The following is a 27,570-nucleotide window of genomic DNA, read 5'->3' on the forward strand; positions in this document are numbered from 1 at the left end:
ATAGACAGACAGGAAGGGAGGAAGGAAGGAAGGAAGGAAGGAGAGAGGAGCAGAGTGTAAGAGAGAGAAAGAGACAGAGAGAGAGGGAGGAAGGAAGGAAGGAAGGAGAGAGGAGCAGAGTGTAAGAGAGAGAAAGAGACAGACAGAGAGGGAGGAAGGAAGGAAGGAAGGAAGGAGAGAGGAGCAGAGTGTCAGAGGGAGAAAGAGACAGATAGAGAGACAGGAAGGAAGGAGGAGAGAGGAGTAGAGTGTAAGAGAGATAAAGAGACAGACAGGAAGGGAGGAAGGAAGGAAGGAAGGAGAGAGGAGCAGAGTGTAAGAGAGAGAAAGAGACAGATAGAGAGACAGGAAGGAAGGAGGAGAGAGGAGTAGAGTGTAAAAGAGATAAAGAGACAGACAGGAAGGGAGGAAGGAAGGAAGGAAGGAGAGAGGAGCAGAGTGTCAGAGGGAGAAAGAGACAGATAGAGAGACAGGAAGGAAGGAGGAGAGAGGAGTAGAGTGTAAGAGAGATAAAGAGACAGACAGGAAGGGAGGAAGGAAGGAAGGAAGGAAGGAGAGAGGAGCAGAGTGTCAGAGGGAGAAAGAGACAGATAGAGAGACAGGAAGGAAGGAGGAGAGAGGAGTAGAGTGTAAGAGAGATAAAGAGACAGACAGGATGGGAGGAAGGAAGGAAGGAAGGAAGGAGAGAGGAGCAGAGTGTAAGAGAGAGAAAGAGACAGATAGAGAGACAGGAAGGAAGGAGGAGAGAGGAGTAGAGTGTAAGAGAGATAAAGAGACAGACAGGAAGGGAGGAAGGAAGGAAGGAAGGAGAGAGGAGCAGTGTAAGAGAGAGAAAGAGACAGACAGGAAGGGAGGAAGGAGTGAGGGGAGTGAAGCGACAGCAGAGGGACACGGCCTGGAACCACTAGGCTTCACTGATGCACTGAAATCTGTCTGGGCCTGGCTTGGGTCTACTGCTGCTGCTTTCCTTTGGCCACTGCCATTAAGGAGGGGAGGAAGGAGGCCCAGCAGTCCTTCTAGGCATGGCCCACTCTCTCTGAAGTCCCAAAGGGGATTTCAGTGCTTTTAATGGTGGCGCTCATGCTGTAGCAAAGATGATGATGATGATGATGATGATGATGATGATGATGATTTTATCAGGCCTAGGGGGGAGGATAGAGCTGCTGCCAGACCTTAATCATCATTAATGCCACCTTCCTGTACCTTCTTGCTTTGCACCACTGTAATGGCCATGGCTCAGTGCTATGGAACTCTGGGAATGTTCTTTTGGTTTGGCATTTTAGGTGTTGTTAAGGTTTGGAAATACTGTTTGAGGACGCTTCCGACTTTGGGGCCCTTTCCTCCTCCATTATGGCTTCCCTGAAGGCCTCATACTGACAACTGCCAAGCGCTGAGCCAGAGGCATCCATTTTGTGTTCTTGCGGCCATTTTGTGCTGCTTGTGACTGTGGGGAATAATGTTCCAGAACCTTCTCTGAGCCTCAGTTGAACAGAGGCCTCTCTTTCTCTCCTGAGGCTCCAGAGAGAGAAGGAGGCCAGGCTCCTTGGGCCAAAAGGAAGAATGTGTGTGTCTTTTCTGAGAGGGTTTTCTTATTACAAAGCTCTGCTCCTTCTGGGGAACATGGGTTTTAAAAGGGATCAGAAATGGGGAGGATACTTTTAATATAAGTGTTATTATTATTCTTCACAAACATGGGGCTTTGGCTTCTAAGAGGAGGTTAGTCCCCCAAAAAAGGCCAAAAGTGGCTCCTTTGGGAGGTTTTAAAAGCCTCCCTAGTTTCCTTATTAATAGATTTTGAGGCAAGAAGGAAGGAGACAGACCAGAATAACTCATATTACCAAGAATGAAACAAACAAAAAGAGAAACAAACAAGAACAACAAAAATAATGATTAGACAGAAAAACAAACTGCTTATATTTTAAAAAAGCAAAACCATTTTTTACAGGATAAAAATTTGACTTGGGTGCCTCTATTCTTTTACAACCAACTTAGGCTGTATCTGCACTGCAGAAATAATCTGTTTCGAAACTGCTTTAACTCTCCTGGTTCCATCCTATGGAATCCTGGGATTTGTAGTTTGTTGTGGCATGAGAGCTCTCTGGCAGAGAAGGCTAATGTCCCAAAGGTAAAATCCCAGGATTCCATAGCACCGAGCAGTTAAAGCGGTGTCAAAGTGTCTCATTTCTAAGTGCGGATGCAGCCTTCTTGGGAAAGGGGCTGATGCTGGGGAAAAGAGGAGGAATGCAGAAGGAAAGGAGGACGGACGGAGGGCCACCTGCAGCTGGACTGGCCTTCCTGAGCGGTCAAGACCTGAGCTGTGTTGTGGACAATGGGCACTCTTAATATCAATATTAATATCTTTCACTATTGATTGTAATTAAGGAGGGGATCAGATTCCTCCTTTCAATAGCATCAGGAAAATGTTTAGGTGTTGTTAAGTTTGCAAATCCTGTTTGGGGTCCCTTCCGACTTTAGGGCCCTTTCATCCTCCATTTTGGGTTCCCTGAAGGCTGCCAACTGCCAAGCACTGAGGCAGAGGGAGCCATTTTGTGTCCTGGCGGCCATTTTGTGTCCCGGTGGACTTTTTCGTTTCTGTCAGCCATTTTGTGTTCTGGTGGACATTTTGTGCTGCTTGTGAATGTGGGGAATAATGTTCCGGAACATTCTCTGAAGCCTCAGTTGAACATGTCAGGGAATGAAATGGATGTGGACACTAGGTGGAGCTGTTGTGCACGTTATATACTGCTCTAGTGGCAGTTATATGTGTCAGCATTCGAACAGTGCATCATCGGAATGTTGATGCAACTGTCAACTGTGCTTCCTAACTGTCACTGAGAGACAGAGTGAGACAGTTGGTGTGTGAGAGCAACTGCCTCTCTGTGGATGGTATTACTGTGGCTGCGTCACAGGTTGTGTTATTATTGTTGGTTGTGTAAACAGTGTGTATTAGAGACGGTTGTCCAATACACTGTGTGTGTATATATATATATATATATATATATATATTGTAAATATTGCAAACGAAGGTTAAAGTCCTCGTGAAGAGTGAAGGCTTGTTCTGTGGTTATTTCTCAAGCCTGGAGCTCATGTCCGTTTGCAATGGTGAAGGAATATTTCCTTCTTGACCAGAATACCTTTGCAGACATCTCCACAGATTCCTTCTCCCTGGCGTCCTGTCGATGTGGTTCAACTCAGCAAGTGGTCGTGGTGGACAAAGCACGTCTTTCCACACGCCCCAACAGAACAGAGGTTCCTCTTTCTCTCTCTGAGGCTCCAGAGCGAGAAGGAGGCCAGGTTCCTTGGGCCAAAAAGAGGGTTGTGTGTCCCTTTGTGCCTCTGACCCTCCATTTTGGGGGGAAGGAAGGAAGGAAGGAAGGAAGGGGCCTGTGGGGTCTGAGGAAGGGAGGCAGGACCAGTGGAGAGGCTGGGCTTTGGGGGCTGAGAGAGAGAGAGGTGGGGAAAGAGACCCTCCCTTTGGGCCCTAGCTGGGGAGGGTCCACCGGTCCTTGCCTCCCCCTTTGGGAAAGGAGACCCCCTCAGCCCCTGGACTAACTCCTGACACTCATTCCTAGAATGGCTGGGACTCAGAGGAGTTTCCTAGGCATTGTCACCTTCTGACCTCCATGGCCATTGGCACTGACCTTTTCCCATTGCCTTCCCTCCCTCAGCCCTGTGGACCTCCTCCTCCTTCGCACTCAGAGCAACCCTTCTCTACGGCTGAGGAGACGGCCTCTGACCCAGGGAAGCTCCGGCCATAAAGGACTGCAGAAGAGGCCTTTCTGGGGCTGAAGAAGTCAGTGTCTTTGTACTGAAGGTAGGCTTTTATTCCTGGAGCTGAAAGATGACCTTTGTTTAAATGTTTCAGTCCAGGATTGTATGGAAATGTTGCAGCTGAGAGAGTGAGTCCATGCTTTGCAGGCATAAAGCCCCAAATTCGCTCTCTAACAGCATTGTCTTCCCAGAAGGTGGAAGGGAGATTTCCAGACCTCAGACACACAGTGCGCAAGTGAGTCCTTTTTATGGGAACTGTGTGTGTATGTGTTGTTTACTAGAACTTTGTGAGATATTAGTTTCACTGGGTTTATAAAATGAATTTATATACGTCTTCACTTACCCCAAATGAGCATAATCCAGGGTGCAATATTCAAGTCATAAACCTATACATTTATAGATATTTGTTATATCAAGTGCAACATATTCAGCAGTTTGCATCTTTTTAAAAAATATTCAAGGAAAAATGAAGAAATTGTGATTTTAACAATAGATCCATTCAGAAACAATGCACACAAATGTATATGCCTCAATTTCTATGTGGCTTTAGCAAGAAGAGGGAGGAGGTTCATACTTCATGCTCCTGCTATGACTGACATAGGAAACACAGCAGTTAAGCTTAGAAAAATAGTCTCATCTGCAAAAATAAAGTAATTATTTTGACCAGTGTCTAAATGGGAAGGAGGCCATGATGATGGGAGGACATGGATTAGATCTGTAAGATCATGCCCAAGAGCTAGAGCTTCTCCATCTGGGACATAGAGCAGGTGCTCCCCCTCCTCCTCTGTGTGAAAGAGAAGTCAAATTCTCATCAGTGATGATGAAATAGCATGACAAATTTGTATTCCTGAATTTAAAAATCTGAGGAGTCTGGAATCCTGTTGGTTAACCCCAGAGAGCAGACCCACTGAACCCATAAGTGACTGGTGAGTCAACTTATAGATAAATCCCACTGATTCAGTGATTCTACTCTGATCAGGACTAGGCACAAGATAGAGGCTAGGATTTAGGCCTGCATGTGGCTGGGACAGGATATTCCCAAGACAAGATGGACAGGCAACAATGTGGAAAATGGGCACTCTCCACATGGGCAAAGACACTCTCAGAATTGTGACTTCTCTGCATGCAGAAGGCTGCCATGGGAATTGGGTGCTCCCTTTCCATCAGCTCAATCCTCTGGTGCCCCCTGATCCTGGGAGAAGGGCTGGATCCCATGGAAGGGGAGCAACCTGAGAAGAGAGAGCTCCTTTCCTGCCCTTCTTGACTGAGGGCCTCCCTGCGGAAGGGCCATTTTTAGACGCATTCCACCTAGAGCAACACTGGAGCATAGAGAGTTCTGCTGGTTTGGCCACTGGGAGAATGAGGAACCACCAGGCCAGACAGCCTGACCCAGCACAACCCTCTATGCTCCAGTGTTGCTCTGAGTGGAATCAGAGTACAACTGGCCATTCAGTGACCCAGGTCCTACCATACAGTTGTGGAAGGCATCCCACATGGCCATTCCATGCCTGGTGAGAGTGTTGGTGTGAGGTATTAGAGAAGCATCCAGCTGTGTTTCTGTAGTCAGAAGCAAAATGAAGAAATCTTCCTCTGAGGGCATTGTGGACCTCTGCAGGTTTCAGCAGATAATGCACTCATTTCACATCCAGCTATGAGGACATAGTCAGGACCCTTTCCAATTCCCCATCCCCTGATCCCCAGCTACTCTCACAAGGCATGGAGTAACTGTTGTGTAGGGGAGCTGCAGTGAGTCTGTGCTAGGTCCAGGGGGTTTTGTTTGGTGCAGAGGGAGGAAGGGGATGCTCACCTCTACATCGGCCCAAAGGAGGCACATGTTACCTGCATATGTCATCAGCAGGAGGCTCTTCTCTGTGTCTTTGACTGCTGCAGGCTTTCTTGCAAGCCTTACCCTGGTCTCTTTTCTCATGAACTTCATCACGATCCCCTTGTACACAGCGTTGGGACATTGTTTGCTGGAAGTGACCAAAGTGCAGGGCCACCAGGATCCCCCTGCCCACCTGATGGCCAACACAAAGGCCAAGCAGACGGAGCTGGGCTCCAACAGAAAGAGGCTGCCGAGGGTTAACAGCTCTTTGGTAAGTTGCCATCCTGACTGTTATTTTCATCTGTGTCTGTGCTGGATCATGAAAGCAAGCGGAGAAGATACTGTCCCAGTTTGGCAGAGAGAGTCCTGGTTAATCCTCTGTCTCCTCATTTTTTCAGGGGCTTAGGAAATGTCCTATTTCACTCTCCTCCTCCCATTTCCTCCTTTCTCCTCAGGTCAGTTCAGAACCTGCATTCCAGGTTCAAAAGAGTCTACAGCCCATCAATTCAAAAGAGGGGAGAGGGGAGGAGAGAAGGGGGCAGGGTCTTGCCCTTGCCAGGAGTCTGAGCCAAAAGCAAAATGCTGTACCCTTTCTCGCTTGTGTGATCTTTATCATTAACAACTTTAGCCATCTTGACCCACTTCTGGTGTTGATTGTCCACATGTGTGGTGCTTTCGCCATCTGTGAAATGCTGGATGATATGGAAGAATATCTCTGGACTTAAACTGAGGGTGGGCCCAGTAGCCCTCAAGCCCAGAGTACTCCCCAGAACTGTTTTTTAAAAATGAAATTTGCCTCTGAAATTAGGTGAAATATGGCTATATGAAAACTAATATACATGTTGGAATAGCCAGTATGTTAATCAATCAATAATATTCCAGAAATGGCTGAAATTATATTGTTTATCATATTCTATATTATATTGAAAGGATTTGAGACAAACTGGATCTCAAAGGCTGTAGCTTTTTGCTTTCTTGCAGAATTTAAAGTTTATTTCCTGGACTGAATTCTGAAGTGTTGAAATAATATTTGCAATGCACCATGTGCTTTCCTCCCCTTTTGTTTAGTCACTCTCTGGATCAGGGCTATTTTCTATTGCAGGTGACCTTTGCAGATGTGGCTGTATATTTCACTGAGGAGGAATGGAAACTGTTAACGAAGAAACAGAGACTGATGTACAGTTATGTGATGATGGAGAATTATGAGAATGTGGCCTCTGTGGGTAAGGAACCTGAATCCATTTCACTTCCTTTGAAGACTGAGGGCCCTTTCATAATTCACTGTCAGATTCCACTTTAGAATTATAAAATCAAAGAGTTGAAATAGACCACAAGGACCATCCGGTTCAATATTCTGCCATGCAGGAATAGACATTCAAAGCACCCCCAAGAGATGGCTATCCAGCCTCTGTTTAAAGACCTCCAAAGAAAGAGACTCCACCAAACTCTGAGGGAGTATATTCCACTTTTGAAGAGCTCTTACTATCAGGAAGTTCCTCCTAAGGTTTAAGTGGAATCTCTTGTCCCTGTGGCTTGCATCCATTGTTCCATGTCCATTAATTTGAAATTAATAATAATAATAACCATAATGCGATGCCACCATGCTCTGATGGAGTATATTCCACTGTTGAACAGCTCTTATTGTCAGGAAGTTCCTCCTAATATTTTGGTGGAACCTTTTTTCCTGTGGCTTGTGTGATCGAGTTTGGATTTATATAAATTTTGGGTACCAAGTGATCAAAAATCATGACCCCTGACTGACCCATCACAGCCGCCATTATCCCAAAAGCGAGCTGACCACGTAGCCAGACAAGCCTAGCAGGCCATGGCTAAAGCAGAAAGGTAGATTTAAACCTTTAAAACCAGTTCTGGGAGTTGCCGTTATCGCAGGCAACCTGAATGAGGACAAAGGAAGTTTGCCTCACCTATTGATGGTATTAAGTACCCAGCCATCTACATAGTAGTCTTCTCCCAAAGAAGTGGCAGACCCTTTTGTGTATCCATTGTTTAACTTTAGTCTTAGTCAATAGATAGCCATGAAGACCTTTGTTCTGCAGGTAGCTATAGCCTGAGGATACGTTTCGCAGTATAAATAAGACCCAGATTCCAGCCCTCCTTTGGGCTTTCTGAGCTACAGTTCCAAACCTCAACTCTGTCGAGCAATCGCTCCGGAGCTCTCTTGGGCACTGTGCCCTGCTGAAATCACTTGGGCAAGCCAAAGCCCACTGTCTCTTTCGGGCGTCTTGTTAGCTTAGCCTGCTGGAACTTAGCTGCTAGCCATCGCGGTTGCCGCTTGCTTTCTGTTCCCCACTGCCGTGTTCACTTACCAACATCCCTCACATCTGTCGCTTGGAGAAGACTCCTAAGGTAAATATTTCAACGGTGCCTCTATCCTTTCTCCTTTACCCCCAACTCTTCCCCTCCCTTGCTTTAGCATTGAATGTGCGTGTGCATGTGTGATCCCTTTTTGGTTGTGTGGCTTTAATAAATGTTTATATTTTAATTGCAACTCATTGACATTGCAGTCTCTGTTTCTTGGGGTTGGACTATATGACCTCTGGTATACACATAGGGATTCAATCTGCTGCGTGCGTTGTTAGGACACGCCTCTTGTAAATTTGAGCTAATTAAATTCCTCTGATTCGATCCTTCCTAACACTTGCGTCCATTGTTCTGTGTCCTTTGTTCTAGAGCAGCAGAAAGCAAGCTTGCTCCATACTCAGTATCTCTTCAAATACTTGAACAGGGCTGTCATATCCACTCTTAACCTTCTCTTCTCCAAGCTAAACGTACCCAGCTCCCTAAGTCATTCCTCAGAGAGCATGGTTTCCAGACCATTCACCATTTTGGTTTCCTTCCTCTGGACATGCTCCAGTTTCTCAACATCTGTTTGAATTGTGGTGCCCAGAACTGGACACAGGATCATTGCAAGTGAGCCCTGACCAAAGCAGAATAGAGTGGAACTATTACTTCCCTTGATCTTGACACTATACTCTTATTGATACAGCCTAGGATCACATTGGCCTTTTTAGCTGCTGCATCACACTGTTGACACATGTCCAACTTGTGCTCTACTACCATTCCTAGTTCCCTTTCTCACGTAATTTAACTGTCATAACAACTTCCTGTGGAATCTTGGAGTTTCTAGTTTTATTGAGGCACTATTGTTCTCCACTTTGTAAGGATTCTCAATATCCAATCCTAAACTGCCAATTCTGGAATTTTGTGGGAAGGAGCCATGGAGATTAATGCTTTTTGCCCCTAAATGGTCCTCAGCCCATTCCTGAGCAAGTTTCCTGGCTTTTGTGGCCCCTCTTCCAGCCTTTTCAGGCTCTGGAGAGGCTTCATGGGAAAAAGGCCTCCCTTGGCCCTGCAATGGATCAGAGAGGGCCCAAGAGTGGCAAAATGGCCTCCACTTCCACAAAGGAATGCTGTGGGATATTGAGGGGCAAAACATTATACCATATTTTTAGGCAACACAATTTGGGGTTTCCCCTGAGATCCCCTGGGGTCCAATGTGACCACCCCACTTCCCAAAAGTAGTTCATCCCTGTCTTAGAGATGCCTTAAGGTTGTTTTAAGGCTCATCCCTCACACTTGACCCTCACTAATATCAGAAACCAGGTCCCAGACTCCTTGTTCTGCCTTTCCTAATGCATTAGTTGTATAATGATTGTCTTGCCTTTCTCAAGAAATGAGCCTCAAAGTGTCCCTTTTGTGCATCACACTCTGTGGATGTGTGTCTGTGATAGAGAGATGGAGGCAATGTGAAAAACAGAAAGGCAGGGAAGAGATGCTGAAGGTCAAATGGTAAAGCAGTGCAGATGGGCAAGAGGCAGGGTTGGAGAGCGGAGGGAGAAAAGGAAGGGGATCAGGCCTCTGGGATCCAGGAGGGGAAGGCAGGAGCAAAGCCAGGATCGCCTAGCTTGAAAAACACACAAAGCATCACAAGAAGTAATTTGTATTGTAGCAATAAGGGTAAACATCAATCCATAAAATGAAATCCTAAACCTGGCAGGTAAAAATTGTCCCAAATAACTTTGAGACATATAGACTTAAAATAGTAGCTTTGGCACGGTTGCTTAGAAAGTTGTATCCTAATCGAGTATCTCCCAAGCTGAGTTATATAACATTTCAAGCAGAATACAAGCTGCACATGGCGTGTTTATAGTGTTTATAGTGGCAACCCACTCATTAACTTCAAACTTCTAAAATGATTCATATAAAACAGAACAGTCAAATGGATATAGTGCAGAAAACACCGTATACAATCCTATTAATTCCAAAATGGAAGTTGTATAAAAATGTAATAGCCTGACTCTTGGTCATAATTATTTCAAGATATTACATGGGTGTTTCTACATCTGTTCCAAAAAAAATCTGCTACAAATAATCGCAGATGCACAATATCTGGCAACTTTAACAGTTACCTGCTCCTAATAATACAATTATTTGCAAGCTCTCCTCTCCGACTTCCATCAACTTCACCATCCCTTGTACACACAACTCTAATCCACACCAATCCACATGTGAGCTGTATACTGTATTGGTTGTGAGTCATCTCCTGGTGCCACACAGCATGAAGGGACCTCTGCAGTTAGCTTCCATCATGCCTTGGTCTCTGACTCAGGACTTTATGGCAGTCTCACAGGATATAATGCCACTTGCCAATCGAACTATTTCTCCACATGTTTAATAGAATATTTTTGCAACATTCCTTTATCTGACTATCTGCTTCCAGTGATTCCCTTAAGTCCCCCTCCAATCTCTTCTTTGTTAACTCCTATAAATAAAGATACAATTGTTCCATGGATTTAGGGGCATAAGTAGTACGGTCATCCTTGGGTTACTAAGAGAAACTCTCTTAATTTAATCTCTAATAAGGAGGGGTTAATGAGGGCTAAATCATGGGTAACATCCTCCTCTCTTAACACTGATTTTCAGTCTTATCTGTCACTGTGCTTCTTTACAGAAAAAGATTTGAGTCATGAGAGAATCCACACAGGAAAGAAGTCACATAAATGCCAGCATTGTGGGAGACATTTTGCTTACAAGTCAATCCTTGTCATGCATCGAAGGGTCCACACAGGAGAGAAGCCATACAAATGCCAGCATTGTGGGAAATGTTTTTCTCAGAAGTCAGTCCTAGTGACACATCAGAGAGTTCACACAGGAGAGAAGCCATTCAAATGCCAGCATTGTGGGAAATGTTTTTCTATGAAGTCACACCTAGTGACACATCAGAGAGGTCACACAGGAGAGAAGCCATACAAATGCCAGCATTGTGGGAAATGTCTTTCTCAGAAGTCAGACCTAGTGACACATCAGAGAGGCCACACAGGAGAGAAGCCATACAAATGCCAGCATTGTGGCAAATGTTTTTCTCAGAAGTCAGTCCTAGTGACACATCAGAGAGTCCACACAGGAGAGAAGCCATACAAATGCCAGCATTGTGAGAAATGTTTTACTTCGAAATCTTACCTAGTGATACATCAGAGAGTCCACACTGGAGAGAATCCGTACAAATGCCAGCATTGTGAGAAATGTTTTTCGTCAAAATCATACCTAGTGATACATCAGAAAGTACACACAGGAGAGAAGCCATACAAATGCCAGCGTTGTGGGAAATGTTTTTCTTTGAAGTCAAACCTAGTGACACATCAGAGAGTCCACACAGGAGCGAAGCCACACAAATCTCAGCAGTAAACTAACATTATTTTTGTCAGTAAGGAATATAAAATATTTTCAATCCAACGGTGCTAAGAAAAGGCCCTTGTGATTTTGTTTGTAAGGTTTCTCTGTCCATATGTCTGTTTGTTTTAAAGTTGTATTTTGTTAAGTTTAGGTTTTATTTGCTAATAGTATAGATAGTTGCTATGGGTTGTCTATTTGGCTGGGGATTGTGGGTCATGGTATAGGTTAGCTAGATGAGGGGCTGGGATTTGTTGCAGCTGTCTAGAATATTTATGGGAATGATAGCTTTTGCATTGTGTGGGTTGTTGGCTGAAGAAAGTCGGAGGCTGGTATTAACAGAAAGGGCTAGTTTCTAGGGATGGCAAAGGGGGGCTTGTTACCTGTGGGGCATAGACTGTAGGAATTGGAGGGGGGAGCTAGGCTTGGAAGAGGGAGCAGTTTTAGGTGTTTGGGGTTTTAATGTATTGTTTGCTTGGAATGGGCAGTTCTGGCTTAACCACTGAATTTTTGACTCTGTGTTCTCAATAAAGTTCTTTACTATTTCAACACACTGGACTCTTAAATGCACAGAAGTTGTGAATTTGTGCTAAACTGACCCTTTATTCCCTCCTCAGTTTTCTGTTCCATTCCCAGCCATAAGAACAGCAGAGGCAAACACACACAAACACAAACATAGAAGATACACAGAGAGAGCTTTATTTCCAAAGCAGAGCCTTCCTTTCCTGCCTTTTCCTCCTGAGTCCAGCTCTGCACCTTGGGCTCGCCTGGAGTCTCCTCAAAGGAAGAAAGAAGGGAAGAAAGGGGAGACTGCTGAATCCCCAGCGCATACCTTCCTTTCCCTCAAAGGCCACCAGTGGAATAAGCAGCAGCAGCAGAGGCCCTTGCAAATCCTGCGCATGTTGAGGAGGGGCCTCGAGGGGGATGTTGAGGTCTCCCAGGACCAAAAGCGTAGGTGACTCCAGCAGCATCTCAGAGACCAGTTGTGTCAGCTCCGCTAGGGAGTCTGTTAAGGAACGGGGTGGACATTAAACCAACAGAATCCCTAGACTTCGCCTAGTCTTTAAGCTGAGGCAAATACATTTGATGTGGTCGATCATATGGATAGGTATCCTGCTCAAGGCAAGATTGTCTTTATGGACCAAAATGATGTCCCCTTACCTGCTCACTGACGGAGAACCCGGCTGGTAAGGCCTGATCCCAGGTGGCTGAGCTATCATCACCCAGCCAGGTCTCCATGAAACAAGCCAGGTCAGCCTCTTCGTCCAGTAGGAGATCCTAGACTATCTGCGTTGTATTTTTGACTGACCTGGCATTACACATGGTTGGTTTGGTATGCTCTCCAGCCCTTTTGGGATAGAAGGGTGAATGGAAGGGGAGAGAGATATCTGTCAGGGTCCTAATTGCAGCCCATCTTGCAACACAAAAGGCAGTACTTTGAAAAAGGAATAGCTTTTATTGAAGAAGAAGGAATGGAAGTGACTTTTTTGTCAGGAATTAAAGAAGGTATAAACATATCCCTTTTATAACCATATGCATCCACCTCACTCCATTTACCAATGAAGCTAATTAATCGGGTAGCCCTTTCCCGCACAGCGTTCTCCCACCCTTTTAGGTGCAGTGTCCTCCCATCCGGGATTCTGGCAGCTTTCCTAAAAGCAATGAAGCTCTCATGTGCCTTTTCTCAACCACTGCACCTGTGGCCTTGGACCACAGAACTCAGCCACACAACGGTTTTAATTTGCATTATGGCTTAGCAATATATATAGCTATCTATAATATAAAACCCTATCAATCTCCACATAATATGATACCACATGAAAATATAATATGCCTAAATCCATAGCAACATAATATAATATAAAAATATCCATAGCTCTCTATGTTTCCCCTCCTTTTCCAGAGACCAGTCTTTTAAACTCAAGCCTCTGTTAGAAGAGTGATTCCCACACATTCCAATCCTAGCAAAGAAGCACATTCTTTAGCCATGATCTCTCTACCTCTTTCTAGTATCTTCTATTAAAGCACATATTAAAACATATTATTTTAACCCACCATAAATCCCATCTATCTTAACTCTAACCTAAACCTATAACCCTTATGACATGAATCCCTAAATGAATAGATGCATAAATAAAGGTATTAATGACATATTGTGACTTCAGGCTGTTGCTCCTTACCTGAATGAGACTGGCCCATTGCGACCTCAGGCTGATGCTCCTTGCCTGCAGCAATGAGATGGGACCATTGTGAATTTAGGCTAATACTGCTTATCTGAAGATTTGAGATGTGACCATTGCAACCTGAGGCTGATGCTGCTTGCCTGAAACACTGAGACTGGCCGATTGTGATCTCAGCCTGAGTTTCCTTGGCTGAAGCATTGAGAGAGTACTATTGTGACTTCAGGGTGGTGCTCTTTACCTGAAAGATTTAGACTGACCCATTGCAATGTAGCCAAGGGTCCGTAGGGGAATTTTATTATGATGTTATTAGTCCAAATATTGCAAGAGGGGGCTGGCTACAAGAGCCCACCGAGATCGTCTCCCGATATGTATACGGAGTAGACCAGGGCCTCCCAACAAATAGAGCTGAGACAGACTTCTAGAATTAATAACCAATTTATTTATAAGGGGAAAAACACATACGATTCACTAGCATACACAAACACACATACAAGGCTCAGGAAAAGCATAGGTTAGCATGGAATAGGATTTTAGGCATCACTGGGGTGATACGTACCAGAATGTAGACTCCCTCCAGGAATCCAAATGGAATATGATGAGGATGGCATGAGGCTCAGCCATGGAATGACTGGCCAGGAGCCAGGAGCCAGGTCAGGGTTCAAGGGGACAGAGCTTCCCCCTGAAATCCAGACTGGCCCAGTGAACAGGCAAATCTGAGAGTATTTATAGGCAAAATCTTGCCTCTGGCAAAGGTGCTTGATGGTGAGAACAAAGGTGTTGAATTACTTGCTTTTCACCTGGATGTCCCTGTCTGATTGTCTTAGTGGTCTTAAGCTGCTCGGACAACAGACCCTGGGAGGGGGCAAGAGCCTCAGGTAAGGCAAATATTTGCTCTTCCTGGTCCTATGATAATCCTCTTATGCGACTCTCTAGATATGATGATGTGGGTACCCCTCAGGGGTGTGGTACATGTCCTTGTGCCTTGCTGGCAATGGTGGACAGAGTTCATCTAGGGGTCATTAAGGGTTATCATTTATACCAAAATTTATATGAAGCAGCATGGGTAACAGCAACCTCAGGCTTATGCTCCTTGCCTGAACGATTGAGATGGGAGAATTGTCACTTCAAACTGGTGGTGTGTCCCTGAAGGATTGAGACTGGCCCATTGTGTGTCAGAGTTCTGTCATAAAGGGTAAAAATATTAGGGTTTGGTTATTAAAGTAGGAGTTATAGTTGCAGTCCATAGTATGCAGTGTAGAGTGATGGATTATAGAAAGCCCGTAATGGAAAATGATAGAAGGGCAGATGGAGTGGCTTTTAGATGAAGGAGGGCGTTTGGAGAAGGGGATGGGGTTGCAGCTGGAGACTGGTTATCAAGGAGGAGTGAAGCAGGTTTGGGAAGACCGCTCTTCAAGGTGAGGCTGTCTGGGAGAAGGGAAGGGAAGTATAGACAACCTTGGTATCTATGCAACCTCCGCTTGTGTTGCTTTAGCTTGGGAATTGGGGGCTGGCTTAGGGAGGGATTGAGCAAGTACCTTTGGACTTCAGACTTTGCAAAAAGGTGTTAATGGGTGTTTCTGCCTGGATTCATCAATAAAACTTCTTTTGTTTCAAATGAGTTTTATTTTCTGAGCACAGGACTGACTCCAGATCTCACTGTTTGCAAAGTCTCACAGTTTTACCTCCAATGGAGACCCAGGAACAAGAAGAGTTCTTGGGGAACCCGGTGGTTCTGGAGATCCTGGTGGTGGAGGAGCAGGTGCCTTCTTCAGAGGAACTAGGGCCAAGCCCAAGACTGGGAAACCTTATGAAGCTCACACCATCCAGGCCACCACTGGAAGATTTGGGTTTCCGGCCCCAGAATGGGGAAAGGAAGGCCGTCGGGGGTCAGAGTGACAGCCTGGGACCTGGCAGTGGGGGAGTCGCTTGATAGCTGCCCCAGGACAGAAGAACCCCAGGTAGACGTTTATTGAATGGAGGAAGACATAAAGGAATTAAAGGACCTTATGAAGTGGATGGTGTCGAAATTAAAGATATGGAGGAGGAAGATGTCAGAGGCGAACCGAGGGCAGCTGATGCTCATTGCCTGAAGCACTGAGGCTGTCCCATTGTGATTTCCAAATCCTTCACCATTTTAGTTGCCCTCCTTTGGGTGTCCTCCAGTTTCTCAACATCCTTTTGAATTGTGGGGCCCAGAACTGGACACAGTATTCCATGTGGGGCCTGACCAGAGCAGAATAGAGTAGTACTATTACTTCCCTTGATCTAGGCTCTATACTTCCATTGATGCAGCCTAAAATCGCATTGGCCTTCTTAGCTGCCACATCGCACTGTTGACTCATGTTCAACTTGTGGTCTACTTGGACTCCTAGATCCCTTTCACACATAGTTTCATTCATCAAGGTGTCTCCCATAATCCTATATCTGTGCATTTCATTTTTCTGCCCTTAATGCAGTACCTTACATTTCTCCATGTTAATTTTCATTTTGTTAGCTTTGACCCAGCTTTCTAGTCTATTCAGGTCCTTTTGAATTTTGATCCTGTCCTCTGGGGTATTAGCTACTCCTCCTAATTTGGTGTCATCTGCAAATTTGATAAGTATGCCCCCAATTCTGTCATCCAAATAATTGATAAAGATGTTGAATAGCACTGGGCTCAGGAAAGGACCCCACTAGACACAGCACTGGTCACTTCTATCCAGGATGAAAAGGAGTCATTGTTGAGCGCCCTTTCGGTTCAGCTGGTCAACCAATTACAATTCCATGTAACAGTTACCTTGTCTAGCTTGTTTCATGTTTTTGTTTTAATTTGGTTAATTGCTATTAGTGAATTGCCCAGAGTGGCCACCAGATGGCGTTCCAGGATAGAAGTTGGTGAGAAGCTCAAGGAGGCTGCAGTGCCCTGAGTATCCACAAGAGGGTGGCGTTGTATTAGGAATGTTCTTTATTGATAAAACCGAAGTCTATGGGGACTAATGTGATTTTCCCATTGGCTCCCCATTTCTGAGGGGGCGTGGCCTCCTTCCCTTTACCTGGACCTTCCTCTGCTCCCATTGGCTGCCTATTCCCCCCCCCCCTTGGTTGCCCTGAAAGCGAAAGGACCACCGGAAGGAAGTGGGGGGAATTGCAGCACTGCATCATGGGAAATTTGCAACCGGGGGGTTTGCGGTGGTGAAACAGAGCAGAAGCAAAGCTGCATTCCACACCAGACCAATTCGGAGTGGAATCGGAGTGAGCTTGGAAGCAATTTCTGAGCATTCGCTTGTTACCTATTTCACCAAAATGAGGGGTCACTTTGGAACCACTGCGGAAGCCCCATGGAAGGAGCCCCCATAGAAAGGAATCCTGTGTGATGACACTCACATTTTCGCGTGGATTCGCATCGTTTGACCTGCAGTGGCTTCGGATCTGAGCTGCAAAGAGCTGCAAAAACCTCCGTGTGATAAACACAGTCTTTCGGATTTCAGAAAACTCTGTGGTTTGGGGAATAAGAAGCTAATTATCATAATTGTTGTTGAAATTCAATGCCCCAATAATATGGAAGTCACAGTCTGACAAAGTTTACATGAACTGTGTGAAATGTGGTTTTCGTTTTGCTGTTGTCTGTCCTGAATTTCCCATCTCCACTAAATGACCCCAAGATCAAGCAAGAAGAGAGAAGGAGAAAACTGTGTCTCCTTCCACTTTCTCAACCCCATTTAGAAATGTATGAACCTCTTCCATGGCCATGTTTAGTCACAGATTTGCTCCTTAAAAAACACAAGGCTTGTAATCTTTCACAGAAGACATATTATTTGGGAGGCAGTTCAAGAAAAATCCTACCAGGAAGGTGCCCTCAATTTCTTTTCTAGGCATAGAGGCTGGTGGGCTTTTTCATCCACAGTTTTATGGTGGAGGTGGCCTATGACAAACCTCCTTTGAACACAGACCAATGAAGAACTGCCTTCAACTTGACCACTAGCAAACCTGTTAAAAGTTTACATGATGAAGAGAGTTCTGCCTGATGGAGCCTATGATGCTTCTTCTGAGTTTCACTTAATTTGCTCAGGTAAAATTGTATTTATTTGTTAGACTGTTCTTATCCTTAAAAAAAAAAATCTTCTCCAGACAAAGGACTTGGAAAGAAGAAAGGTCCCTCCACAAAATTGTCAGGCCTTAAGATGAATGAGAAAGGCATCACGCGAAATGAAGAAGAGACGGCGATCGTGAACCAGACAATTCTTTCTGACCCAGAGGAAGGGAGCCAAGTGAGTCTGGGACACTTTTATGCAATAGGTTCTTGGCCTTAGGAGAAAAGCCGCAATATGGAAAAGGGGCACCACCTCATCTTTCTACTCTTTGTTCAAATGGACAGGTTTTCTCTGACCTACGGAGTCAAAGCAGCCATTTGGATGTTGAATACGGATTGGAGGATGACTCACATTTGCTGCTGGGATCTTACTGGCATGGCTACAGGAACATGGCTCTCATAGAATCAGAGGACGACCTGGAACTAACTGAGAAGGAACAGAAGAAGCCTATGCACTTTCCATGGTGTTTTAGAGTTGGGCAGCGTGTTCACATCTGGCTGTCTTGCAAAGAGAGTTAGTTATTCCTCCCCACTGAGAATTTATCCTTAAAGTAACGGAGGTCAGGGCATTAAATCCACCCCAAACTTTTTACTCAACTCTCTTCCCCCCAATAAATTCAATGTCTTGGACAGTCAAGATTAAAACCAACGTGGATTCACTGTCCCACTAAGATGGAAGCCACTAAGGGGGTTGGATACAATGGGACACAGACCTTTGTCTTTAGTGAGAGCCATTCAATGAATTTTATGAGGCAAGTCAGGTTTATTTACATACCACCTTTCTACTGTAACAGTGAACAGTGACCATATTATCAATGGGGAATTTAATTAGCTCAGGGTCACAAGAGGAGGCCTGTTACTAGACCTCAGGATTCGCCCCTTCGATCTGGATACCAGGAACTAGAAATCCAGAAATGAGGCAGAGGCTCTAAGTACAATCAATGTCTCTTTTATTGGAAACAGTTCAAACACGCACAGGCACATACACATATGCATTCATACAAGGCTCAGGAAATAACCTGGTAGATGTGGGATAGATAATAGGCTTTTCTTATGGTAATACTCACCTGATGTAGAGGTTCTCTCTTGGGAAGTCCAATTTGTGTGAGGGTTTGTAAGTCTGCTTAATATTTAAGGCTTAGCAGACCAGGTCAGAGCGACTCTGACTTCAAACTGACATAGATGTTGGCTGCAAAATGACCAGAGACCTGGGTGAGGGAGGCAGCTGAGAGTGGCTGGCAGCAGCACATCCCTAAATTTAGCAGCCCTTTTAAGGGTTTAACAGGGTCTCTAGACAAAGGGCAATCAGTCTGAAACTGTTTGAAGTGTATTTCACATCTTAGGTCCATGTTTTGATCTCACCAAATGTTTCTGCTAGAGTAGGGACCCAAATGGCTATGCAAATGCCATTCCTTTGATTCAAATGGCTCCCCCTCAATAGCAAGAGAGAAACACTTCCTTAAGACATCTGCCTGATAGCAGCTAAGCAGCTCCTGGCATGATCTCACCCATCTTCAGAGCTGGGAAAGGAAATTCATTTACATATCAAAACCCATGGCTTCCCCTTGTTTCAGTGGGAACCTGTTATTTGGATCCCATGCTAGGGCCATACAGCTACTCAGGTCAAGATGCACTTTTGATATCAAGGTGCAGGTCAGAGCCTATCATTTAGATATATTAAAAGGTGCAGATCAATGCCTATCACTACTGGGGGGAAAGTATATAAAGTGAATTCCTTATCAAAATAAACACACAACTAATAATAATAATAATAATAATAATAATAATAGTTTACTTATACCCCGCTCTTCAACCAAGGCTATCAGAGTGGCTTACAAATTGTTAATTAGACATTTCCCAGATACAAGAGAATATTTGATTATACAACATTTTTGTTGGAGGTTTGGGATATCTGCATTGCATATGTAAACAAAAATAGACACATCTCCCTTTAAACCTCCTGCATCTGTTTGTAGAAAGGTACACAGGTCCAAATGATTTGTCTTGCCGGGTTTTCCTATCTGCCATGATTTGGAAATCGTTGTCGAAACTCATTTGTTTGTTTATTGCATCATTACTTTTACGTGTCTGTTATTTCTCAGTGTTATGTTTATTAATACAGAATGAGAAGGAGAAAAACTGCAACCAAAGAGCATGCATTGTTGTTTTCCAATTACAAAAGAGCAACCAGTAATACCATGATGACCATGTGAACCAGATGTGTCACCTACAACCTGCTCTCAGGAAAACAATGTTCACATCAGGTTCACAATCTCACATTCGAGCTCTTGCTTCTCCTGCTCCGGCAGGGAATTTTTATTAAAGAATAGGTGAGATTTTCTTTTCTTTTTGTTCTTTATTTTCCCATCCAAAGGTCATGTTAGTTGAGAGATACAAAAGGCCACAGGAGAAGCAGCTCCAAGCCCGAGTTCACTACCTGCTGAATGTAGTCTAGAAATGGAGGAGGAAAAGGATTGTGTGAAAGATAAAAGTGAGGCCAGTTGTGCCAAAAACCCAGTGGAGAAGCCAAGAGGAGCTGGACCAGGTCTTTTGCATTCGAAAGAAGTTTTAGCATCAGCTTTTGTAGACTTGATCTCCTTCGGCAGATGCAAGGAGTGAGAAGGTGCTCAGGAAGGATCTAAGGTCTTTCCTGGGCACCTGTTGACTCCATGCATTTGAGGACGGAGAACAAGTCTACAAAAGTTTATGCTTCAGCTTCTTTTGCTCAGTTAGTCTCACAGGTGCCACAAGATGGCAATGCAATTTAAGACAAGAGTGATTTAAGTGGGCTTAATCTTAAAATATGGCAAATTAAAAGAGAAGAGCCAGCAGCCTTTTAAAACAATTTGAAGCGAAAGACATGCAGAAATTTGAATCAAATCCAATGGTCCCTGGAAGTACACCTCAGGACTGGCAAAGCCTCGCGGAGGGCAGCAGAGGCGGGGGCCCATTGCTCCTCCCCACCATGGGCCCCTACTCTCCCCCAGCTGAGAGACAGCTGGAGGCCAGGGGAAGGGCAGGAGGAGCAGGAGCAACAGCACGTGCCCGTCACCCCCCTAATTTCCCCTGGCTTCTAGCTGTCTCTTCCTGCCCTGGAAGCCCCGCCTCCGATGGTGGAAGCCCCGCCCATGGATGGCAGAAGTCCCACCCACAGAGGGCAGAAGCCCCGCCCCCAGCACGCGGACCTAGAAATGTTCAGCATCACCGCAAAAGAGGCCTAGGCAATGCAAAATGCAGGATGTTATGGTGACCCCAAGGTGAACCTATCATGGGGGTTTCTTGTGAGATTTGTTTAGAGGAGGTTTGCCATGGCTTTCCCTTGAGGCTGAGAGCGTATGACTTGCCCAAGATCACCCAATGGGTTTACATGGCCGAGCAGGGATTTGAACCCTGGTCTCCAGATCCATCGTCCACAACTGGAGGCCAGGGGAAGGGCAGGAGGAGTCCACTACTGCACCCTGGCTCCCGTGGTCTACCTTGCCAAGCTTTATTGTCTTTTTCTAGTGATTCAGGTCTTCTCGTGGCATGTCCAAAGTATGACAGGCTCAGCTTAGGATGGGTGACACCTTGCTTGAAAGGAGCACTTGTGAAACGGATCTTGGGGTCTTAGTAGACACCAGGCTAAACGTGTCAACAGTGTGGAGAAGCAGCCAGAAAAGCTAGTATGATTCCAGGCTGAATCAGCAGGACTCTAGATCATAGGAAGTAATAGTGCCACTGTATTCTACTCTGGTCAAGCCTCCCCTGGAATCCTGTGTCCAGTTCTGGACACCAAGATTCAAGAAGATGTGGACAAGCTGGAATAATGTCTCCAAGGAAGGATGAGTGAAGATGATTAAAGATTTGGAAACCAAGACTTGTCCACAATACAAAATGTATACCTTTATTGGCCACCCAAAATGGGGAAAAAATTGCATCGTGCAAATTTTCAAAGCTTCACTGGCTTCTTCGTCCGGCAGAGATGCTAAGATATTGAATTATGTGACATTGGTAGCCAGAATCTTAATAGCATCGAATTGGAAAGAGAGTTCAATCCTTTTGGTGCAAGATTGGTCATTAAAACTATTGGAAATGGCTGAAAGAGACAAATGGATATGTCTCATGCATTTGTTTATTTATTTATACACCGCCTTTCTCCCAAGGCGGCTCTCAAGATAAAACGCCTTTAAAACAATTTTAAAAAACCAATTTAAAATAAGACCATTAAAACAGTATAAAATTAAGGTTAAAAACATACAAAAGTGAAAACGCATTATCTAATACATCTACCCCATATAAAAGCCATGAAACCCGAAACCCTGGGGAAACTTGTCAGTATTTGGGAAATGGTAATAAAATATTTAAGTAACATGTTGGGAGAAATGTCAATTCTTGGTTTTCAGGATTAAGTAAGAGAAGCTGTTTTGTATAGTTATTCAGAATTTGGGATGATCCATATATTTAAGATAGATCCAAAAATCACTTGTATATAAGTAACAGCATTGATTCTACATTGTAGGTGCAGCCTTTATTATTATCTATGATCATGTGTATATAAGGAAGGAACATTACCAAAAATATGTATAAACACCAAGCATAGATATCTTAGGAAGGAGAGAAAGAGAATGAAAGGAATTCTTATTATATATTTTATGTCATTTTGTATGTCATGTCATGTTTATGTTATGTTTTAGGTTACAATAAACAAATAAATAACAGTTGTTGTGTGCCTTCAAGTCATTTCTGACTTATGGCAACCCTATCATGGGGGTTTCTTTTCACATTTCTTCAGAGGGGCTTTGCCTTGATCATCCTCTGAGGCTGAGAGAGTGTAGCCTGACTACGGTCACTCAGTGGCTTTCATGGTTGGGCTACAATTCGAACCCTGGTCCCCAGAGTCATAAACCAGTGCTCAAACCACTCTGTGATGGAGCCACAGGCCTACATGCTGCCTCTGATGCCACTCAGGCCCTGTATACACCGGCCATTAAGGCCGGCATAGGGGCGGTGTCAGGGCATAGTGTCCTCACGATGCATGCCCAACTCTGCTTCCCAGGACGCTCTGATGCCATGTGCTGCTCCACATGACGCAGCCCCAAAGAAGTGCTGCATAGCTGTGGCAATGTGGCTATGGTGCCCTTTTGAGGGCGCAAAAAGGAGTTGCTTTTTGTGGCTCTTTTTTGCACTCTTGAAAGGCCAGATCAGGGCCACAGGGTGAGCCTGCCACCGCCCTGATCCATCGCAAAAAGGGGCGACTGCAGGCCATACCTTAGGGGTGGTCTGTAGAGCTTATCAGTTAAGATGATAGTGAAGGATCTCAATGCAGGCAGAGGCCATTCCCCTTCTTGCTCATATGGACAAAGGGCAATAAAAGACAGATAATAAAGCTGCACTTACACTGTAGGATTAATGCAGATTGATGGCTCCATGCTTTGGAATTCTGGGGGCTATTCTGTATACACTCATAGAATCATAGAGTTGGAAGAGTCCCCAAGGGCCATCCAGTCCAACCCTATTATGCCATGCAGGAAATCTCAATCAAAGCATCCCCGACAGATGGCCATCCAGCCTCTGTTTAAAGACCTCTGAGGAAGGAGACTCGACTGCACTCTGAGGAAGGAGTGTGTTCCAGTGTTGAACAGCTCTTACTGTCAGTTCCTTCTTCCTAATGTTGAGGTGAAATCTCTTTTCCTGGAGCTTGCATCCATTGTTCTGGGTCCAAGTCTCTGGAGCATTAGAAAACAAGCTTCCTCCCTTCTCAAGATTACATCCCTTCAAGAAACAGGGCTATCATATCACCTCTTAACCGTCTCTTCTCTAGGCTGAACACCCCCAGTTCGCTAAGGTGTTCTTCATAGGGCATGGTTTCCAGACCCTTCATCATTTTATTCACACTCCTTTGGACATGCTCCACTTTCTCCACATCCTTTTTAAATTATGGTGCCCAGAACTGGACACATTATTCTAGGGTCTTTCCTCTGCTCCACTTTCCAGGAGGGAGGGAGCTCCTCAAAGACCTTTGTATATTTGGATCATGATCCCCTCCATGGCCATGTATCTCTCTAAGGGACCCCCGCCCTCTTTTCTCATAATAACCCCCTAAGTACCTGGGCCCCAAGGAGTCCTCCTCCGAGGAGGCAGGGATGGAAAGAGAGAAAGGAGGCCTGGCACCCCCCTGCCTTTCTTTGAGGAAAAAGGGGCTTCCTTCCTTCTTGTTATCCCGAAGCCCCCCCCCCCCCCCCAGAAGATCCTCAAGCCATTGTTCTAAAGGAACGAGGGTTGTCCCCCATTTCCATCCCTCAGAACAAACTGTGAGGGCAGCAATGGCTTCAGGTCTGAGACTGCGCATGCGCACATACATCCAAAGGCCCCTTCTGATCATGTGCAGGGATCACCAGGGCCTTACTGCTGCTGCTGTTATTCCACTGGCGGCCTTTGAGGGAAGGGAAGGAGTGTACTGGGGTCCAGCAGCCTCCCCTCCCTCCCTTCGTTCCTTCCTTCCTTCTTTTGAGGAGATTTTGAAGAGGCTGCAACGGAGCCCAGGAAAGGCAGGAAAGGAAGGCTCTGCTTTGGTAATAGTCTCTCTGTGTATACTGTATATACACACATAGATAGATAGATAGATAGATAGATAGATAGATAGATGTGTGTTTCTCTCTGCTGTTCTTACAACTGGGAATGGAGCTGAGGATTGAGGAGAGAAGAAAGTGTCAGTTTTGTGCATATTCACAAATTCTGTGCATCAAAGAATCCAGTGTGTTGAAACAGCAAAGACCTTTATTGAAAACACATATCAGAAATATGTTTAAGCCAGAACTGCCAGAATATATTGAAACCTCAAAACCTAAAACTCCACCTTCTACCAAACCTAGCCCCCACCTAGAATTCCCATCATCTATCCCCCACTATGAGCCCCACTTTGCCATCCTTCTCACACACACAATCTCTCCCTTCCCCAGACATTTGAAGAAACTAGCTCCCTTTCTATTACTACCGGTCCCCAACTTTCTTTGGCTAAAATCCCACAAATTCCAAATGCTATCATTGCTATTCTAGATAGCTGCAACAAATCCCAGCCCCCCTCTAATTAACCTAAACCACAGTCCATAATCCCCAGCCAAATTTATAACCCAAAACAATTGGCTATACTAGTAGCAATTAAAACCTAAACTTAACAAACCATAACTTTAAAACTTTATTTGAAATTTTGTCAATCTTCTTGATTTCTGTACTTTTTATTGTAAAATTTAATAAAGATTATTAAAAAACAAAAATAATGTTCCTTCACTGCTTGGATGTGTGTGGCTCCTCTCCTGTGTAGCCTCTCTGGTGACTGAATAGGCCTGACCTCCAAGAAAAACATTTCCCACAATGCTGGCATTTGTATGGCTTCTCTCCTGTGTGGATTCTCTGGTGTGTCACTAGGCTTGACTGCCAAGAAAAACATTTCCCAAAATGCTGGCATTTGTATGGCTTCTCTCCTGTGTGGATTCTCTGGTGTGTCACCAGGTTTGACTTACAATAAAAATATTTCCCACAATGCTGGCATTTGGATGGCTTCTCTCCTGTGTGGATTCTCTGGTGTGTCACTAGGTTTGACTGCTGAGAAAAACATTTCCCACAATGCTGGCATTTGGATGGCTTCTCTCCTGTGTGGATTCTCTGGTGTGTCACTAGGTTTGACTGCTGAGAAAAACATTTCCCACAATGCTGGCATTTGTATGGCTTCTCTCCTGTGTGGACTCTCTGGTGTGTCACTAGGTTTGACTTACAATAAAAATATTTCCCACAATGCTGGCATTTGTATGGCTTCTCTCCTGTGTGGATTCTCTGATGTTTCAATAGGTCTGACTTCCAAGAAAAACCTTTCCCACAATGCTGGCATTTGTATGGCTTCTCTCCTGTGTGGATTCTCTGGTGTTTCAATAGGTCTGGCTTCTGAGAACAACATTTCCCACAATGCTGGCATTTGTATGGCTTCTCTCCTGTGTGGATTCTCTGGTGTGTCATTAGGCTTGACTGCCGAGAAAAACATTTCCCACAATGCTGGCATTTGTATGGCTTCTCTCCTGTGTGGACGCTCTGGTGTGTCACTAGGTTTGACTTACAATAAAAATATTTCCCACAATGCTGGCATTTGTATGGCTTCTCTCCTGTGTGGATTCTCTGGTGTGTCATTAGGCTTAACTTCCAAGAAAAACATTTCGCACAATGCTGGCATTTGTATGGCTTCTCTCCTGTGTGGATTCTCTGATGTTTCAATAGGTATGACTTCCAAGAAAAACCTTTCCCACAATGCTGGCATTTGTATGGCTTCTCTCCTGTATGGACTCTCTCATGACTGACAAGTTCTTCTGTAAAGAAGGATAATGACAGATAGTACTGAATATCAAAGAGAGAAAAGTGTTAGCCCAAGATTTAGCCCTATGTTTACTCCCCCCTATTTGATATTAAATTAAGTTGGAGTCAGATCCCAATAACTCATTGCCAAAGGCAGAATAATGGGGCTGGGACCTGGACTCCAATTTTGATGAGGGTCAAGTGCCAGGGAGCAACCTTAAAACATCTATAAGACAGGCATGGAGTACTGATGGGGTTTGGAGGAGATCTCAGGGGCAACCCCCCATTGTATTGCCTGGAAGAGGGGGGGGAATGAAATAATATTTTGCCCCCAACATCCAACAGCATCCCTTTGGGGAAGTGGAGGCCATTTTGCCACTGTTGGGCCCTCTCTGTGCCATTGCAGGGCCAAGGGAGGTCTTTCCCCCTTAAAAGGATTGAAGAGGGGCCAAAAAAGGTAGGAAAGCTGCTCAGGAATGTGCTGAGTACCATTTGGGTGTGAAATGCATTAATCTCCATGGCTACTTCCCATAAAATCCTAGAATTAGCAGTTTAGGATGGGGTATTTAGAATCCTTAGAAACTAGAGAGCAATAGTGCCTCACTGAACTACAGATTCAAATATTCTACAGAATGTTGCTATCACATTTAAACTAGGCTTGAAAGGGATCTAGGACTCCTAGTAGACCGCAAGTTGAACATGGGCCAACAGTGTGATGCAGCAGCTACAAAGGCCCATGTGATTCTAGGCTGCATCTATGCAAGAATAGTTTCTAGATCAAGAGAAGTAATAGTGCTACTCTATTCTGCTTTGGTCAGGCCTCACTTGGAATAATCCTGTGTCCAGTTCTGGCCCCATAATTCAAAAAGGATGTTGACAAATTGGAGCATGTCCAAAGGAGGGCAACCAAAGTGGTGAAGGGTATGGAAACCATCAAGCTCTATGAGGAGCAGCTTAGAGAGGTGGTTATGTTTAGCCTGGAGAAAAGAAGATAAAGAGTGGATATGATATCCATGTTTAAATATTTGAAAGGTTGTCATGTTGTACAAGGAGCAGCCTTGCTTTTTGTTGCTACAGAGAAAAGGAGACAACACAATGGATGCAAGCCACAGGGAGAGAGGTTCCACCTAAACATTAGGAGGAACTTCATGACAGTGAGAGCTCTTTGACAGTGGAATATACTCCCTTAGATTTTGGTGGAGGTCTTTAAAGAGAGGCTGGGTGGCCATCTCTTGCGGGTGATTTGAATGTGTATTCCTGCATGGCAGAAGGGGGTTGAACTAGATGGCCCTTGTGGTCTATTCCAACTCTATGATTCTATAATTCTAGTGGAGCCATAGTGACATGATAATATAGTATGAAAGGGACCTCAGTCTTTGTAGAAAGAGCAATGGATTCAGGTTCCTTACCTACAGAAGCCACATTCTCATAATTGTCCATCATTACATAATTGTACAAATGTTTCTGTTTCTTCGTCAACAGATTCCATTCATCCTCAGAGAAATATACTGCCACATCTGCAAAGGTCACCTGAAATAGAAAAAAGTCCTCATCCAGAGAGTGACTAAACAAAAGGGGAGGAAAACACATGGTGCATTTCAAATATTATTTCATCACTTCAGAATTCAGTCCAGGAAATAAACTTTAAATTCTGTTAGCAAACAAAAAGCTACTACCTTTGAGATCAGATTGTCTTGAATACTTTCAATATA

At 44.6% G+C, this 27,570-nt stretch overlaps 2 protein-coding genes across 2 annotated transcripts in view; both read right to left on the bottom strand.

Annotated features, from left to right (window-relative positions):
• The window catches only part of LOC149282463 (uncharacterized), a 164,139-nt gene extending 136,787 nt beyond the window's left edge, over nt 1-27,352 (bottom strand). The window contains exon 1 of the mRNA XM_089498214.1: nt 27,268-27,352. The gene's annotated coding sequence lies outside the window, so the exon portion shown is untranslated. The remainder of the gene's footprint in view (nt 1-27,267) is intronic.
• Nucleotides 24,606-25,912, bottom strand: LOC149282468 (uncharacterized; the record flags this gene model as incomplete). The annotated part of the gene is made up of 1 exon (XM_089498172.1): nt 24,606-25,912. A coding segment is annotated over one exon (1,110 nt), but the record flags the coding sequence as incomplete, so codon positions are not given.
• Nucleotides 27,353-27,570: the final 218 nt, after the last annotated feature.

The sequence above is a fragment of the Sceloporus occidentalis genome, unplaced genomic scaffold (assembly GCF_023333645.1).
Source record: "Sceloporus occidentalis isolate IW3139 unplaced genomic scaffold, rSceOcc1.0.p SCAF_114, whole genome shotgun sequence".
Classification (NCBI taxonomy): domain Eukaryota; kingdom Metazoa; phylum Chordata; class Lepidosauria; order Squamata; family Phrynosomatidae; genus Sceloporus; species Sceloporus occidentalis.